General features: G+C 32.9%; 1 protein-coding gene across 1 annotated transcript in view; it reads right to left on the bottom strand.

Annotated features, from left to right (window-relative positions):
• Nucleotides 1–19619, bottom strand: part of LOC136028182 (mannose-1-phosphate guanyltransferase alpha-A-like) — a gene marked incomplete in the record, with an annotated part of 42383 nt that overhangs the window by 1192 nt on the left and 21572 nt on the right. Inside the window, 2 exon segments of the mRNA XM_065705883.1 lie at nucleotides 1–100; nucleotides 4528–4795. Of these exon segments, the coding sequence (XP_065561955.1) occupies nucleotides 1–100; nucleotides 4528–4795 (368 nt within the window).

The raw sequence follows: 19619 nt of genomic DNA, 5'->3' as shown, positions 1-19619 counted from the left end.
AATTTGATCCGATTTTAGCTTGACCAAGAATGATTGAATTATGTACCCGAGTTCCTGGTCCAATAACAACATGGTGACCAATACTGACGTTTGGGCCAATCTAAAAAAAAGGATTGATGCTATTACTGTTGAAACAATCATTCAGGTTTCCATTATTTGTACAAAAAATCAATACTTCGGAAGTGAAGCAAACGAAGTTACAGGATCTAGCTTATAACCTCTGCATATTTTTTTTTTTCAATTTATGGAATACAGTATCAGATTTCGACACATTTCCACAAAGCTGTGACCTGGTCGCAACATTTCAAAATCAATCCAGAGAGGATCTTTGGATTGAGTATTATAAGCTCATATATAGCTCATTTATATATATATATAAGCTCATTTATAAGCTCATATATAGGTTACAGCAAGGAGGCAAAATTGAGCGGCTTGGAAGTAAGTGAATTACGTCAAATTTGAATAAATTTAAACACACTTGAGTGACGGAGACTTTGGTTGTTTCTGACCAAATTCCCAAAACTAATGACTAACATCAAATGGGAGAGCAAATTATGGCCTTTGAATTACTGAATATCAAACAGTTCGTGGTAACAAACTGTAAGTAAGGAGCGACTCGGCTCAATAGTAAACGAAACTCTAAAAAACAAACTTTGATATCAATAGACACATCAAAAGAAAATAATTTTGTTGCCAATTCCAAATATATGATATTCATTAAGTTTAGTGTTACCCATCAAAAGTATGAGCCAGAAAAAATTGGACTAACTTTGGAAAAAGAGGAGAAACATCCCCAGAAGTCAAGGAATCTTAATGAGAATCACACAAAAAATTCAGCGCATCCAAGAGACAGTCATTTTGTTCAGCATAGTTGAAAGATCCTATAAGTATGCCTTTGGGATAACAAGACCCCTAGGGAAAACTTTACACTGGGGAAATTTGCGAGATAATTCTTTCTATTATACGAAAAATTTTTTATTCGTCTTACTTTCTCTTGGCCGACTCGATTTTTGATGTACAGATGTTCCAGGGGAATTGTCCAGGAAAATTTTTCAATGGAGTCGGAATTGTCTGGATGATTCTTCTTCAGGAGGGGGGAGGGGATTTTACACGGGAGAATTTCTCTATGGGAAATTTCCTGAGTTCTAACTTTCCATCTGGGGGGTGGAGGGATTTCCGAGAAAGTTTTCTACGGAGGAGGGATCAATTCAGCCTGAATCAGATTATACAAAACAATTTTCTTGTCTAAGCAATTGTCAGCGCAACGTGACATTGTCCATTTCGATGACACTGTATACACATAAGATTAGATGATTAGGGTCCCCGTTGAACGTTTAAAGTTCATTGCTATGCTGAATTTTTTGTTTAATCTTTAGGATGATTTTGTTTTATTTTAGAAACTCAACTGTAATTAAAGCAAGCTAAAAAATTTACTATTTACACTTTTACGTATTTTTGTTTCGAAACTTTATTAGCACCAACTATAAACTATTGCACTTTCTTTTTTTTATTGTTGCCATCCTTACTTATCTTTGTATTCATAATATAAAACCCAAGTTTGGCTTAGGAAATTCTGAAAGGCCGTTTGAAACAAATACCAACTATAAACTAGAGCATTTTTTTTATTGATGTTATATATATATATATATATATATATATATATATATATATATATATATATATAAAATATATATATATATATAATATATATATATATATATATATAAATAAGTTGTATGTATGTTATGTCTGTTACACTATGTCTGTTACGCCAGATTATATCTTCTATATAAATAAAAATAAGTTGTATGTATTTTTGTGTGGAGGGTTTGTATATGACGTCTGACAAATAAAGAAGAAAAAGAAAATTGAAACTAAGAATGTAAAAACTGGGAATTGCATAAATATTTCAATATATTTTGACAATAGATTAAAGTAATTCGAAAACCTTAAAACAGATACTTTAAATTTTGAGGTTTATTATAAATTGTTGAGCTTTAGCATGCTTGGCACGTAAAAATTTTTCCAACTGTCAATGTTAGAATGAACATTGATAAATTGAAAAACATTGAAAACGATAGAATGTTACCAAAAAGCAAAACCAGGCTTGCGGTTCAAAGAGAAAGTAAAAAAAGAAGATGTGTCGAGGAATCACCAGAGCAACGCGTAAACAGACTATGTATGTTTATTTGTCATATGACGCATATGACGTCTGAAAAATAAAGAAGAAAAAGAAAACTAAAAAAAGAAAAAAAGTAAAAAACTAAAAAAAACTAAAAAGAAAAAACTACAAAAAAACTAAAAAAGCTAAAAAAGTTTAAAAAACTAAAAAAAAGGAAAAAAACTAAAAAACAAAAAAAAAAAAAAAAGAAAAAAAAAGAAAAACCTAAAAGGAAAAAAACTAAAACATACTAAAAAAAGGTAAAAAAAGAAAAAAAGCTAAAAAAAACTAAAAAAGCTACAAAATTAAAAAATAGAAAAAACTAAAAAAGAAAAAAAAATTAAAGCATGTTTGTTTTTTGTATGTTTTAGGGTTTGCATATGACGTCTTAAAAAAGAAAAACCTAAAAAGAAAAAAACTAAAAAAAAGAAAAAGGTAAAAAACTAAAAAGAAAAAACTAAAAAAGCTACAACACTAAAAAATAGAAAAAACTAAAAAGAAAAAAAATTAAAGCATGTTTGTTTTTTATATGTTTGAGGGTTTGCATATGACATCTGAAAAATAAAGAAGAAAATGAAAAATAAAAAAGAAGAAAAAGGTAAAAAACTAAAAAAAAGAAAAAGAAAATAGGGGAAAAAATTAAAAATAAAAAAGCTAAAAGATCTACAAAACTAAAAAAGAAAAAAAAAGAAAAAAATAAAAAAGAAAAAAACAAAAAAAGAAAAAACTAAAAAAGAAAAAACTAAAAAAAAGAAAAAACTAAAAAAGAAAACAAATCAATAAAAAGAAGAAACTAAAAACAAGAAAAACTAAAAAAGAAAAAAACTAAGAAAAGAAAAAACTAAAAAAGCTGAGTAACCTAGCTGAGTAACCCCAACAGCTAGTATATATATATATATATATATATATATATATATATATATATTATATATATATATATATATATATATATATATATATATATATATATATATATATATATATATATATATATATATATATGTATATATATATATATATATATATATATATATATATATATATATATATATATATATATATATATATATATATATATATTATAATTATAATTATAACCTTACATAAAAATATGACTAGTGGAGTAAACACAAGCGAAAATCAACAATAACATAACACACACAAAAAAAAACAAATAAACAAAAATAAACCACAAAAAATAATTAAACGACAATAACGTTGAATGAATAATTTTAATGAAAACATGATGAGGCGACAATCACTGATACGCTGTTTCTGAAATCTTTTTGCGTAAACCAGTCAGCTTTTCAGTAATATTCGGGAGGCGAAACTTATTTATTAATTTTCTATTCCTATACCAAATAGGAAGATAAAGAAGATATTTACAAAAACGGAAATAAGCCACCCGAATATCACTAAAATACTTATTCCCAAGTATAGGATAAAGCCCAGAAAAGTAAAGAACAGAATGATCAGAAAAAGTAGAATACAGCTTTCCAAGGGCACTGCTTACTTAAAGATACGTAAGCAGTTATGCTTACTTATCTTTATATTCATAACATAAAACCCAAGTTTTACTTAAGAAGTTCTGAAAGGCCTTTTGAAACAAATACCAACTATAAACTAGAGCATTTTATTTATTTTTTTTGTTGTTATGCTTACTTATCTTTATATCTATAATATAAATCCCAAGTATGACTCTGGAAGTTCTGAAAGGCCGTTTGAAACAAATACCAATTATAAACTATAGGATTTTTTTTTTATTTTTATTATTTTGTTATGCTTTAATAACACAAAACCCAAGTTTGACTTTGGAAGTTCTGGAAGGCCGTTTGAAACACATTTTTCTTTAGACCAGAAATCATTCTCGTATAGAAAAAACGATTTTTTAACTTTACTTTTCTTATTCTAATCCACTAGTGGCTGCACTTGGGTCACAGTAGGCACTTGGTGAGCTATCACAGCTTTGAACCTTGTGCGAATTTGGTATTCCAAACAGTGTTTCCACTACCCTTGTATTTTTGGAGATTTTCCCCTAATTTTGAAGAAAGGAAATTCAGTTCCACAAATCTCTCCAATAATTAACGTTAACTAAAAACTAACAAATTATATTTTATGTTAACATTTATGGGTTTACGGACGCTAATTTTCAAGGATATTTCAGAGAAGTCAGTTTTCTTGGAAGGAAATTTAGGGAAACCCCAATTAATATAGTGACAGCGGAAACACTAATTGTAAGCCAACTAAAGTAGCACCCTATGTGCCGGTTTCACTCTTGCCTAGAGACCTACAGTACCAGACAGTAATTCTATTCTAGCTTGAATCCTCTACCTATATGAACTCTTATTAAAAAAAAAAAAACTTACCAGGGCAGTTTCATCCACTACAGCTGTGGGATGGATATAAACGTCACCTTTCACATTGATGCAACGTGGTGTTAACCTGTTTAAATTCTGCTTCTCAAACAATGCCAAATAATGTCTATTGGCATAGATGGCAGCAGCAGGCGACTTGATCTGTGACCACCAGTTAGAAGTCTGATATACCCCAGCAAGCCCTTCAACTACCAGCCGACTAATTATTTCTTTTTCCAAATATATAGCATCACGTTCAAGGCACACTTCTCGCTGTCCGCTGAAAGAAAGGTCGGAATTGTATTTCCTTCGGTTCTACTAAATGCTTTTCTTACCAAGCAGAAACGGATTTGTGGTCGTGATGTCATACAAGGTTCTTTTTGTTCAGAGATGGGAACTTGTTTGTATTTTGGTGATAACCACAATAAAATTATACACTCCAAAAATTCTTGTGAGTTAACACAGTCAAGAGTTTCAGAAATGGTACATGAACAAAGTTTCGAAAAAGAGAAACATCCAAAAATTTCTTTAAAAAAGTTTTCTCCAATCGTTTTTTTTTTATCTATTTAGCATATGTGTCTTGTGTTGAGCATGAAGAGGGCTAAGCGGAGATTTTTGGCGAGATATCTACTGTGTTACTAATAAACAGCTCTAAAAAGAAGCCATGTTGAATGCTTTCAATATCCAATAAAAAGAAGCCATATATCAGTGCTTCCACTATCCACAATTTTTTGGGAATTTACCCAAACATCTCTCTTCTTGAAAAAAATAAAAAATAAAATCAGTTCCCCAAAAATTCCCTTCTTGTTCAGAGTTGTCACCCCAAGTGATTTATCACTAGTGACAATCTACCCCTAGTAACTATCACTTTAACTTGAAATAATTTTTTCACTACTTTCCAAAGTTTTGTCTCAATTATTTACTACACAATCAAAAACTAGACATAGATAATTGAATTACTGAACTTTCTTCCTATGCTAGTAAAAGGATAATGTTTCTAAGACTACACCATTTCATCAAAAATTCTCTTGTGACTTGTGGTAACGAATTTCAGTTGAACAGGTTTACGTTTTGGGTAGTTCTAAGCATTGATGCAAAGAGGGTTATTTTAGACAGCTGGACCGTGAGTTTAAATTCTGTTTTCTTTTGCTATTCTGTTCAATTTTCAAAGGTCTGAAAATATAAGAGAGCTAGACTGAAAAAAAAAAAAACAGTCTAAAATGAAAAAGGGAAAACATGTTACCTATGCAGAGAGGGGGTAGGGGATTTTGTGATAAATTTGGAGATATTTTCATTATTCAGCATTAAATTGGATGAATACACCAAGAGACCTTTTTTATGTTCTTTCAAGATATAATTGTCGTTTTATTCAGAAATTAAATGGACCATTTAAGATGATGCCTTTTCCTTTTATTTTCTGCAATTTAGAATGAGTCTTATTTTCTTTTACTCTAGGTTTTGGGCATAATATGTTAATCTTAAATACATTAATACTGGAAAGCGTGATAGATTAAGGGGTACTTATGTATTATTCCGCCAACACTAAGTTTATTATAACGCCGAGTTTATGCTTTATAGAATTCGAGAACAAACCAGTTTTATCTGTCTGTATTAAGAAACAATTAGCTTACGCTCAGTGGAAAACAAGTGGTGGGTGACAGAATACATTAGAATTACAAAATGTGGGCTATATATTTGCACATTAGAGGTGAAGGTTAGGTTTGTTAAGGTAAGATTATCCCCCCCCCCTAATGTGCAAATATATAGCCCAAATTTGTGTCAAATTTTTATTATATTTTCATCTGTTTTCGTATTTTTCATTTGGATTAACCTAACTTAACTTCTTGAGTATTGGCGGTATAATACATAAGTACTGATTAAAGGAATTGACCTTTTGGCAAGAAATCAAGAAAAAATTCTTGAATTTTGCTTCATTTGGTACGTAAAAATTAAGCAATTTTCTTTTTTCCTTGAGAATATTCTTTTGCATAAAACGTTTTATCTTCAAATGTCCTTCCCTTTTCCTCCTCCCTTCACCATTGTTACTCTGGTGCCCTCTCCCCTGCATTATTTTTGGCGGGGATCCATGCCTGATTGAGTGGTTCAACTGCAATCTTGGATCTTTTTATGGTGTAGGAAAGTTGTTAAGTAAGTGAACGAAATTTTCTGGAATAGATATTTTGCTGAAATTAGGGTATTGGATTTTTTTTAAATACCTAGGCCTACCTCCACAGCTTCTAATGTTTCAGCAATTATTAACCCTTTATTAAGGCTAATCTTGAAATAAACACAATAGAATTAAAAAAAATAAATAATGTGGTAGAATTGGCTTTGCCATGCAAAACTTTTCCTACATATATTCTTCTTACTGTAAAAATTGCAGTCCCTCCCATCTGGCCCTCATAATGAGATAAAATTAAGCTATAGATTATATTCAAATTAGGGGAATCGTTGATTAAAACGGAAGCAACATCAAAACATGATTCTTAAAAAATTGTATGTTTTATCCGAAATTTAAAATTTGGTTATTATTTTCAGATTGTTTTCTTGCTTTTTCCATATTATTCCTTGCAAGTTTTATATTATTTTCAGGTTTTTTTTTTTTTACAAACGGTTGGTCTTTATTTCTTACTCTGCTACCTGATATCTGTGTTTGAAGATTGATCAAATAGTTCGTAGTAATGAACTGTAAGTAACTCGACCTAACAGGATCGAAACTCTAAAATAGAGCAACTACAAAACAAAAAAGAATTGTTCTTGTTTTTGATATTATTTTTTTTCCAGGTGATGCGTTTCGACTGAAATATATCTTCTCATGAGATGCATATATCTCTTCTCTTCTGCAAGAAGAGATGAGTCTCTTCTGACGCTGCTGCTTTTTAAAACTTGTTTAAACTAAAAGTTCATTGAGTTTCAATGTCGCTATGTGAAAATTTACTTTTAAATCATTGTTATCCTTTGTCTTTGTGGACAAGTTTTTACCTACTCCACTTCTCTTCAACTGAAAATGAATATTTGTCCAAATTATCTCAAAATTGTTTATTTGTCAATTGAAAGAATCTTAAAAGGGCTGATAGCTATCAAGGTGAACATACAGTTAAAGCAGGTAATGGTAAAGCAGGAACGTGAAAGATTAGTAGCCTAAAACAGCCACACTACAATGTAGCAGCAATTCTCTGTCTATTTTGGGGATTAGATTAGGGCGAAATAAGATCACAGCTTCATAATGCATGTGACTGCCAGGCTGTTAATCAATATTGTTCTCCCAGGAAATCGAATGGGGCTTTTGTAGTTGTAGCATAGTGATCAATCAGTATCAAGCATGTAGTTGGCTATGCATTATCTTTATAGTAGCAATAGCATTGGAGGGTACAACTCCACCCATAACGTAACAATAGTAAGCTATATATAGTATACTTCAGATTTTGAATACTGTACTCCACTAGCTGTATTAGAGTAAATATATGATACAGTACTTTTGATAAAATTGTACATATAAAATTATGGAGTACGATATTTATAGCTAGTATATAGTTCGTCACTGAATTAGTTTACACTATTAATTGTGATTGAGTAAACTATTGATATTTCTAACTGCAAGCTATACTAAGTTACATTTGTTACTTTTCTGCTAATTTTACACAAAAATAATTTTTGCTCAAGGCTAAGCTGTCAAAACACAAGTTGTGCGGCTAAAGTGTCGGAAGTTTTTGGAATTCTGCTACTGGCAGCCTCTTTGCAAACCTGCTTATACTTGATACATAGGTTGAGAATCAGGAGCAAGTTAGACCTCCTAAATTTCTCATAAATGGAAGCCTTTAGTTTTGGCTTTTCAAATATTGAAATATACAGTTTATCGACAGAAACTGTTTTGCTACAACTCAATCGACTACAGCTGCTTTTATTATTCATAATTTTTATCATATAATTAGTCTTGTTTGAAGTACTTTCAACTAGAGTTGGAGTAACTCTCTATGATATACTCGAAATATTGGACTGAGTTAGGTTTGAAGAGAATACGACTTCTTGGGGACAATTATTCATTTAGGCTGTTCAACAGCTTTGTGTTAGACACACAGTTGATTTTAAACAATGTTGCAGACCCCTATGAGGATCTTGGTTGCAAGAATAGTCAGCAATTACAGCTGCTCACTTATTTTTAGTCACACGTTGTTCATAGAAATTAACCCGTCAGTCCTGAGCTTTATAGATATAAATTATATAAAGGTCCTATCTTTGTACAGAAGCCTATACAAGATAAATATTTAAATGTAAAAAGTGCTTTGTGCGAGAGGGTAGGCAGGTCTAAATTAAAGAGCAAAGCAGTAGTTTATCATCTTATCCGCCTTTAGGCATATTGTTTTGATAGACTGTCTCATTAAATACCTCAAACACTTCAGGAGAACATGGTATTATAAAAGATGATAAAATTGCCTTAGAATTAGAGCACGCAGATGACTTGGCATTCTTAGACAAAAGTACAAGCGTAATAAATGTTTTTTGAAGGTTATGAGTCAAGAGGTAAGAATAGGCTCAAAAATTTTTCTAATAAGATTCAGTCGCTTATATCAGGGACAGGTGAGGAACATGAGATGATGCTGGCAGCCAAAAAATTGATCGAATGGATAGACTCACTAACTCAGATAGCATTTATGATAAGCTGGAATGGTGGACAAAGTGAAGACAAATAAGAATACCCAAGAGATACGTTGTGCTTTTGGAGGGAAAAAAAATGGAAGGGGGCATTTTAGAACTAAAAGTGGGATACTAGAAGCCATGGTGGTGGCAAACAACAAGTATGGCTCTGAAACGGGGACGCTTCGAGGAGTGTTCAATTCTGCTATAATGAAAGAATAGGAGAGATTATTAGGTAACGTTTTGCGAATCAATGGCGATATGTTGCCAAGAATCATGCGTTTCGATAAATCAGAAGATATTAAAGAAAACAGGACAGCTTTTAATGGGGCGGGAAGAAGAAATGTGTTGGCCTCAAGCATGTCGGTAGTAGAGAGACGAGTTGTAGTACCAATATTAATAAAGATTAATAGTTTTATATAGATATATATATATATATCTTCTAAATATATAAAAATATACTGTTTGTCTGTCCGTCTGTTTGTACGTCTGTACTTAAAAAAAACTAACCAAAAAAAGAAAAAAAGAGAAAAATGAAAAAAAATGAAAAAAAGGAAAAAACTAAAAAAACAACTAAAAAACCTAAAAAAAGAAAAAACTATAAAAAAAGGAAAAAAGAAAAAAATTAAAAAGAAAAAAAGAATATATATATGTGTGTGTGTGTCTGATGCATGGATTTTAAATAAGCAGTAAGGCCAGCCCAGCTCCTCATCCAAGCCTAAATAACACGCTTTAAGGCTAATGGTCTCTTTTGTTCCCGCCCAATTTCTGAAACAGATTCTAAGAATCTTAATAACGCCACTGCTAGTATCTATTCGATAGCAAACTCGTTTATGAGACTTGACAAAAACATAAACAAGTGGGAGAAAAAAACAAAAGATGTTTGTTTAGCAAAAGCACGTTAGATTCTACGGAGATTAATTTAAATGAACAGGTTATGTAAAAGAAAATATACCCACTGCTGAGCTAAAAATAGTGTTTTCTTTTGCACATCAATTTAAAGGGTAATCCTATATTTTTTCGCTCAGAGATTTTGATTCGATGTGCATTGAATGCAAATGGTAGAACTTGTACGAAAAGTAGACAAATCTTTTATTTTCGAGATGGGTGTCTGTTTTGAAATGTAAAGCGTGAACCCTCCCAAACCTCAACCGAGACCGAGTCCGTTTGGAAATGAAAATTGTTTGACTATTGGGAGAACCCTTGGGTATTGAGAATTGCAAGCAGTTAGCCAGGTGGGTGAAACACCCACCTGGCTATTTTCTTTTAATCTTCAGTTCTCGAAGTCCACCAGTCCCCAAACTTAAACCTCGTCATGTTACTTCTGAATTCCTTTTTACAAATTGTGATGAAAATGAAATAAATGAAATAATTATGTGTATGAAATAACAATCCTGTGGAGTAGATGAAGTATCGTTAAAGCAACAAAAACAATTGTTATTTCTATTTTGACTCATCTGATTAATTTATCACTTGAAGAGGGAACTTTTCCAGAAAGACTTAAATTAGCCTGAGTGCTACCCCTTCACAAAGGGAAGTCAAAAAATGAACCGAGTAATTACCGATCCATTTCTATTTTACCTTTTTTTCGAAGATTTATGAGAAAGTAGTCCATGAAAGAATGTATGATTACCTCCAGGAGTAGAATCTTCTGTGCGATACCCAACTTGGCTTTCGCAAAGGACTTTCTACGGATATGCACCAGCTATCTGGAATTCAATCCCCTTGGAAATCCGGAACTCAAATAACCTTACTACCTTCAAGCGAGCAGTGAAGGGTCGTTCCAGAAATACTGTTTAGATTTGAATATCATGCGGTCCTCCTCTTTTCGATCTTTTCTTTTATTTTCTTTTTTTTTCTTTTCTTTCTCTTCGTCACTCCCCTTTTTTCTCTTTTTTTCTTTTTTGATAAATCCAGTTGATTCGTTGTTTCTGTTAGTTGATTGTTTAATTATTCTTTAGTTAAGTTTCTGCCCTAGTCAAGCACTTTTGTGCTTTCCTGGCAGATTATGTACATGTAATTATGTGTTTTTATTTAAATATATATGATTGAATTGAATTGAAGAATTCCTGCGAACAAAACTCTAGCACAGCTTGCATCAAACAATAAGTGCGTAATTGGTAATTTGATGTGTGTGTGTAGACTTGTTCCTGTGTTTGCGTACGTTTGTGTTTTTGTGCTCCTCAATCTCATCCTGCTAAATAACTAAGAAGACTAATCCGCCATTCCATCATAAATTTACTATGAAAAAGTAGCACATAAACAGAATTGATGGAAATAAAACTAATTTATTGGGAAGATAACAAGAGGAAAAGTTTGTGTAAAACGAAAAACTCAATGCATACCCGTACTAATGAACTTATTTTGGAAGAAATATAGCCTCTCAGGCGCATACGGGTTAAAGCACATAAAAAAGAATTTTTATTGAAATAGAAGAAAAGCGATAACAGTAAAAAGTTTGGGATTTCCCAAAACGAATTTAAAAACCCTTGTCCATCGTATCTGCCCCCATTAAAATACAACAACGAAAACAAACAGTCCGCACATGCAAAAGTAAACTACCCAAAGAAAAAGGATGAATGTTTGAGAGGTTTTTCACTCTCAGAAATCATATACCTCAGGTGGCTAGTACCAAGCATGGCAGAAGTGTGCCAAGCATAGCGGAACTGTGAGAACAGTACTAAGAGTGAATGATCTGTGCCAAGCATGACATAAGTATCCCAAGCATGGCAGATGTCTGCTAAGTCTGATACAAGATCGTGATTTCATAGCAATCTGGGAATGTACATTATACAATTAGGCTAGTGAGTTAAGTAATTGAAAATTAAAGAGCCATTTGAAACAGACGGACAGAAAATAAAATCCTTCAATGATCTAAATGTGAAACGGTCAAACATTACTGTCTATGCATAATTGACTGAAAATGAAGAGAAATAAAAATAAATAATTATACCAAACATAAAAGAAATGGGTACTGCTATATACAAATAATTAAATCCTAAACGATTAAAAATTAAAATGAGTGCTGAAGTTAAACCAAAAAGGACACAAATTACTGCCCATAGGAGTTCGACTAGAGTTCCGTTCTAACCGTAAACCAAAATAAAAAATTGTCGCTAAATAGAATCTGTAAACCTTAATTGTTGATGTTTCCTGTAATTAGTATATTAAACACTAAATAATTATACATTACACATTCAGTTCATTTTCAATATCTTTCCAGTCACCTTGATTTTTATAGTGGTTTTTTTTTGTCAGTATTTTGGAATTAATAAGATGAAAGCTATTTTCCTTGTAATAAGATTAGGGCATTAACGTTATTTTGTGTTAGGGCGAGATGCACAAGATTTCGGAAAGAAACTTAAAGACGCTTTAATTAAATACCAAAAATGAACGAATTGTACAGAAAACGTAATAATTGTAGGAAAAACTATAAAAATCACAAATACTAAGCCCAAGTAACATACAAGAAATTTATAAGAAAAAAACTAAAATTGTTTGTATTAAATGTATTTAATATACTTCAGACCAGATAAGAAACTTCATTATTTTTGGACATTGACGAAGAATGAGACAGAAATTTATGGAGGAAAAAATAATTTTCCTTGCCAATATTTTTTAACACATTTTTTTTTATCAAACACGAAGATTTATCTATTCCAAATCAGACCAAATTATTTCTTCAAAATCACTGTTTTCATGCATTGAGTTCCTGGTAAATTCACTGTTCTCCCTCGATCCCTTCTGTGCGTTTTTTTTCTTGCTGTTCACTTCAACTCGACTCAACCTTCTTTTTTTTCCTCTTTTTATTTCTTGAGACAAGCTTGAGTCCTTCGGTTGGTGGGCTGTTGTACATTTTACAGACACAGGTTCTCTGATTTCCATATTCCTTGCAACCCTTGAGTCTAAAATTTCAGGAAGTAAGGATTCATTCCAGAAGGCTTCAAGCTTCGGAAATATTTTTTCCCAGTAGTCTTTCGATCGGTGAACTGTAATTATTTCCCAATCCTCAATAGAGTTATAAACTATTAAGTGGCATACCATTTTATCCAGTATCTCGAGTTGGCCTTGTATCTGGGCGAAATACCTGTGATTTTTTTTTAGCTGAAGACCTTCACTGGATAATTCAAGAAAAAATGCTTTAACTAAATTTTTTGACTGGGCCACATCATAAATGGTTTTGAACTCTGGTATATTATGCACCGTTTTTATCTCTATAGGTGTGCCATTAGGGAGCAGCCCATCTACAGATGCAGCAAGATACTGATACTGTGGATGCACACTGAGTCCTATTTGATCTCCCTTTACGACTTTTAAGTTGAATTTGTTTTCATATGCTTCTAGTGCCACTACTTCTAAATCTAAGCCCTTTTTCATTAGGGCAGAGCAGAATCTAGGTCCCAAGTTTCGAATTTGCTTAACAATTGGGGCAACTCTGGTGCTGTTTTTTCTGGTTGCAATTCTGTGGAAGTAACTACTAGTTATTCTCTTAGATCTTTCTTCAACCCAAGTGTCATTTTTGGATTGGCCCTTGGTACTGTTGAACAAACAGCTTATACTGGCAAAATCCAATTTTAAATTCTCGTCAGTATATTTTTGTATGGCCAAATTCATTTCATCAGAAGTCATGTCTGGCTTATTGCAATTTGGTCCATAGTCACGATTACCAAAGTTATAGTTTCTATTTTTTAACTTAGCAACGTGTTTTCTTCCAAGAGCACTATAATAACTGGTCAAATTACGTTTAGATATTACACGGAGTTTAGCCGTTTTATTACAATATTTTTTTGTTACGCTAGAAGGACTAAGCCCAAAAATATTTTTCCAAGCTAATTGATGCCATTTTGGACCTGAATTATAAGCAAGACTTGCTCCATGAACTCTTGCATGATATGAACCTCGTTTAGACCGGCTTATTTGCTTTCCTCCGATGAATTTAGCAACAACTGACATGTAGCTTTCAGCTAAGTTTGTAGTTGCGTCATTTCGAAGCTGCTCTGCTTTTCGACACACAATATCGACCTCTGTCATAACATCTTCAAACACGTGCAGGGGAAAATTATTCCACCGATCTTCTATTTTACTATTCACGGTCAATTCAGCAATCTTAGGACATCCAGAATCACATTTTGTGTGGTTTCCGAAAACATGGTACGGACCTCTTTTTAACAAGATTTTCAATTCTTCTGCTGTTCCATTATTTTCAGAATTTATTTTTATCGCACCCCTTAAATTTTTTGTCAGTTGCTGGATAATTCCTCGGGGAAGACATTTTGTGTACAAACCTTTTTTATTTTTGCACAAATTATATAGATGGGCTGTATAGTTTTTTGTGACGTGATTTGCACATTCATGTTTCCGTATGTTGGAACCGTAGGAAACACTTTGTTTTAGCTTATAAAAAACACTGGAATCACCGTCACCGATAAACTCTAAAAACTGTAATCCGTGCATCTCCTCACTGGAACGAAAGCCTTCAACTAGAATATCTGTTTCCATGCTCCTTGAATTTCCGTTATAATTCAGAAAGCAGAAATGATCTTTGGGAATTACTTTGGCGTTTGCAGAAGAAAAACATATATAACAGTATTTATTTTTTATGCCAACATATAACAGTTTTTTCGTAAATGCATCTATGATAACTGCAACACATCCTTTGGCCGAATAATCGTGTCCTTTGCTACGCTTATTCCAGCCTCCATCACATATCACTTTTGTCCAGTATGAGTCCTCCTTATACCTATCATCATGAATGGCTGATTTTAAGGCCTCTCGTCCATTTTCTAGCAAAATTTCCGATAAACTATTCATCCAAGCATTACCAAGCTGCCTTTCAATACGGGAATAAACTATTCGTGACATTGGTTTCACTCCAAGCACCCCGAAGAATTCACACAGTGTAGAATACCCTCCTCCACTACCCATGGCTCCCCAAACAGCCTTCGAATTCAAGCAGCCTTTAAGACTTGATTTTTTTTTCGGAAAAAGCAACCTGTGTCTGGTCCGTAAAACTTGAAAGATATTCTTTTACGCTTGTTGCTGGACATTCTGGTTCACCTTTAATCCTCTTTTCCCAGTTACACTTATTACACTTAACTTTCAGTTCAGTTTTCAGGCCTTTCTTTTCTAATTGCTTTATAATCAATTTTCCGTGATCGCAACTGATTTTGTGTCTGAATGCTGAAATTACTTCAGCAAGGAAATACCTTAGATTCACAATGCAGTTTCCATCTGGAATTCCAGATAAGTCTATCTCAGTATTCGTATCGGGGCAATCAACACCGTAAGAACCACCACCGTTTCCCAATTTATTTGAATCGTCTATGAGAGGATTTGCTGAAAATTCTTCTGAAATTTTCGATCCATTTGACAAATTATCTTTATCTTGTTCTCCAAGCAGCACCTTTCTAAAAAAAATGAAAAGAACCATAGAAAAACAAAACAGCGACCCGGCTCAATAGTAAACGAAAGTCTAAAAAACGAAATTTTGATACTAATAAATACGTCAAAAGAATCGGATTTTAATTAAATTTAGTCCTACCCATCAAAAGATAAGAGCCTGAGAAAATTTGTCTTATTTTGGAAAAAAGGGGGAAACACGCCCTAAAAGTCATAGAATTGTTTTGCCAGAAGACTGATCAAGGGTTCGTGTTTATTTGTTTTTTGTTTTCTTTTTCCCAGGGGTGATTGTATCGACCCATTGGTCCTAGGGTGTCGCAAGAGGGCTCATTTTAATGAAAATGAAAAGTTCCAGTGCCCTTTTTAAGCGACCAAAAATTGGAGGGCACCTAGGCCCCCTCCCACTTTCATTTTTTTTCTCAAAGTCAACAGATCAAAATTTTGAGATAGCCATTTTCTTAAGCATAGTCAAAAAACATAATAAGATGTCTTTGGGGACGACTTACTCCCCCATAATTCCCGGGGGAGGGGCTACAAGTTATAAACTTTGATCAGTGTTTACCTTGACCTGATGCCCACTTAATTGGACAATCTGTCTTGGCTTTTTCTACAATTGGCCATGACTTGACTTTTCCCACAACTATTCCTTTTAATTAAAAGTCAACGGTTGAGGGGTTTTGGCTGAGGGGGGGGGGTAGAGGGGAGGGAGCTACGTTGAAGGATCTTTACTTAGAGGAATTTGTCACGGGGGAAAAGAAATTCAATGAAGGGGCATAGGATTTTCTAGCATTATTAAAAAAAAAACACTGAAAAAATAATAATGAAGAAGTTTTTCAACTGAAAGTAAGGAGCAGCATTAAAACATAAAACGAACAGAAATTATTACGCATATGAGGGGTTCATCTCCTCCTAAATACCTCGCTCTTTCCGTTAAAGTAATTTCAACTATATATTCTACGGACTTGGTGATTCTAGGGTCATTCTTAAAGAACCGGGAGAAAATTTAAGCTTTAGTGTAAAGAGCGAGGTATTGACGAAAGGGCAAACCCCCTCATATATGTAATACAAATATACAAAGTTCTAGGTGCTTTTATAAGTTACCAAAAATTGGAGGGCAACTAGACCTCCTCCGCCACCCCATTTTCTTCAAAATCGTCAGAACGAAAATATGAGAAAGCCATTTAGACAAAAAAAGATATGCAAATTTCGTTGTGCGGTTAGCCAAATCAAAACATGCATTAATTTAAAAACGTTCAGAAATTACATAAAAAAAACAGTTTTTTTTTAACTTCAAGTAAGGAGCGTCATTAAAACTTAAAACGAACAGAAATTATTCCGTATATGAAAGGGGTAGTCCCCTCCTCAACGCCTCGCTCTTTACGCTAAAGTTTCTTATTGTTTTAAAAAGTATAGTTGTGAGAAAGAGTCAAACTTTAGCGTAGAGAGCGGGACATTGAGGGACTACCCCCTTTCATAAACGGAATAATTTTTGTTCGTTTTAATGTCGCTCCTTACATGCAGTTAAAAAAAACTTGTTTTTTTTTATTTAATGGACAAGAGGGAATGAAACTTGTATATGTAATTTTTACTTACCGGTATTTTAAATTCAGCCACCTTTTGTTGATAATTTTCTTCCTCATATCTCAAATGTCTTATTGACTTCAGTTGACAAGTCAACTAATCAGAGACACAATGCCTTGGAGGCGTAATGCCTAAAATTGGATAAGAATCCCGCCTTTTTTTCTATTGGCTGATGAACAACGCTATTAAGCCGGAAACAGGGGTAAAATAAGTAAAAAGTAAGCACATTTTGAAATTGTATTTTTCTGATTTTGCTTTCAAACTATTTATGATAGACATCAGAAATTTTCTGTAATGGTTGTAGATTATAAAATCTACATATGATCCAAAATTCTATCCTCTGGAGCCAACTTCATACCTTCTAGCAAGAAAAATGTTGAAAATTAAAAATAATTTTTTGCACCGTTAAAAATAAAAATATAACAATTCTGCAACCAACATTTTTTTTTTAAATACTGGCAGGATGAACTAAAAAAAAAATCTACTGTCATTTCCCATCCACTAAATTTTTATTCACCAAACTAAAATAACTTGATTTCTTTTTTTTGCACAATAGGTAAAGCATATACAGAAAAAGTGAAACCAACATTTTTTTCCTTTTTAACTCGAGAGTCATCAAAAAAAAAATCAGTTCAAAATCACCAAAATCGCAGAAGTTATTCATGATTTTCTATCATAGGAGAAATAGCATTGGACACAAATTAAGACCATTAGCCTTAAGAAACAATAGCTCCGGCAGCAAACGTTTTAAAGAAGACATCTAACAAAACCACTTATTGTACGATACGTTTTATTTGTTAGTCAATTCTAAGTGAGGTACAATATGGCTTTTGTCGTCCAAAATAAGGCCAATTGACTCCTTTACATTTATAATATATAAAAGAAAGGTGAAATATGTCTTTTAAACTAAGCGGCGAAGCATGTTTTCTTCCAATTATGTTTTCTTTCCAATTTTTAATTATTATGATATAGGTAGAAATAGATCTTCTGTGCTGTCTTAATAAATGTTTCTGATATAAATGTTTATATTTATATTGACCCATATTGATCCTTCGACCCAAAAGCACGAGATTTACCGTAGAATAGCTTTTTAGAAAATCATAAAGATATATATGGACATATCAAGACATAGGTGAGAGCTTTTTATGGAGGGAATGTGATTTAGGCGGGTCTTTAGAACAAAATTAAACATTTAAGAGAGCCAGATCCTTTGAACAAATTATTTATTACATTATTACAAATGGGAGTACCACCCCCCTCCCCCCTCCCTGTGTACAGCTTTGTGTAATCGAAATGCTAACATTAAAATACAAACACAGATTTCTTATTGAGAGTACTGGATCCTCACCAAAAGATAAAAACCTCTTGTCTTTTATTTTTACATCCTTTACAAGTTTACTGCAAACACCTTTTTGGATTTAATCAATTAATACAGTAAGACAATTGTTATTCTCTGGCTGGTCATTCAAGGTGTTAGCATCTCGCTAAAGTCAACCGTGCAAAACCTGTTTTTTGCATAAGATTATTGTTGATAGCAAGGAATGATCTAAAGTGATTTAACTAGATCGTAATTATTGATTTATTTAATGATGGCGAGCGTCAGCAAAAAGGATTTTGAGGACTTTAAAGTTAGCATTAATGCCAAGCTGATGAAACTTGATATAATTTTGGCAAACCAAAACGAATTGTCACTAAAGTTTGTGAGTTTGAAAAGCTGATATTGAGTCATTAAATCGGATGGAATAGAACGTGGCAATAGGATTCGTGAACTTGAAAGTCAATTGAATGCTCATAAAGCTTCCCTGCGAATTACTTTCGAAAGAACTATTGCTAATTGACTTAAAAAGCAGAAAAAAAAAACCTCATCATTCATGGTCTACGAAACGAAAAGGGTAACCAAACCCTGGAATCTAACGTGAAATCATGGATCAGTGATACTTTGGGAATTTCTAGCCTATTACAATTGACAATTTGTATAGACTGGGGTCTAAAACAAGCAATAAACATTACCACTAGGCGAGGCTCATCGAAAACTGAGACGTTAAAACCAGTTTCTCTTTCCCTTAGCAACGACAAAGATGTGCAATTAATTATTGCGTAATGTGGGGAAGCTTAAAGGGTCCGGAGCTCGCGTTGTGTCTGATCTTCCTCCCAAACTTAACGATATCAGGAACAACCTCCTTGCTAAGGCTAAAGGTCTGCGCGAAGCTGGAAAATGGGAGTCCTCCATGATCAAACAAAAGGGAGCGGGTCTATGGTTAGAAGTATGTCACCTGAACTCTGCTAAGTGGATAAAATTACGATGACCAACATGAAGCTTAATAGTTATTATGAACTCCAGTGAAGATTATAATGATTAATTTAAAATGTCTATTATTCCTTTTAAGTGACAACAGTTGAAAGTTTTTCTTTTGTTTTGATGGGTTTTGTCGAGATAAGTGATGATTTTTGCTGTTAGTAATGGGTTATATTTTAATTTGTAGGGAAAT

The sequence above is a fragment of the Artemia franciscana genome, chromosome 6, assembly GCF_032884065.1.
Source record: "Artemia franciscana chromosome 6, ASM3288406v1, whole genome shotgun sequence".
In the NCBI taxonomy this organism is placed as follows: domain Eukaryota; kingdom Metazoa; phylum Arthropoda; class Branchiopoda; order Anostraca; family Artemiidae; genus Artemia; species Artemia franciscana.
The sequence above is the reverse complement of the archived record's forward strand: the minus strand, read 5'-3'. Positions and strand labels throughout refer to the sequence as shown.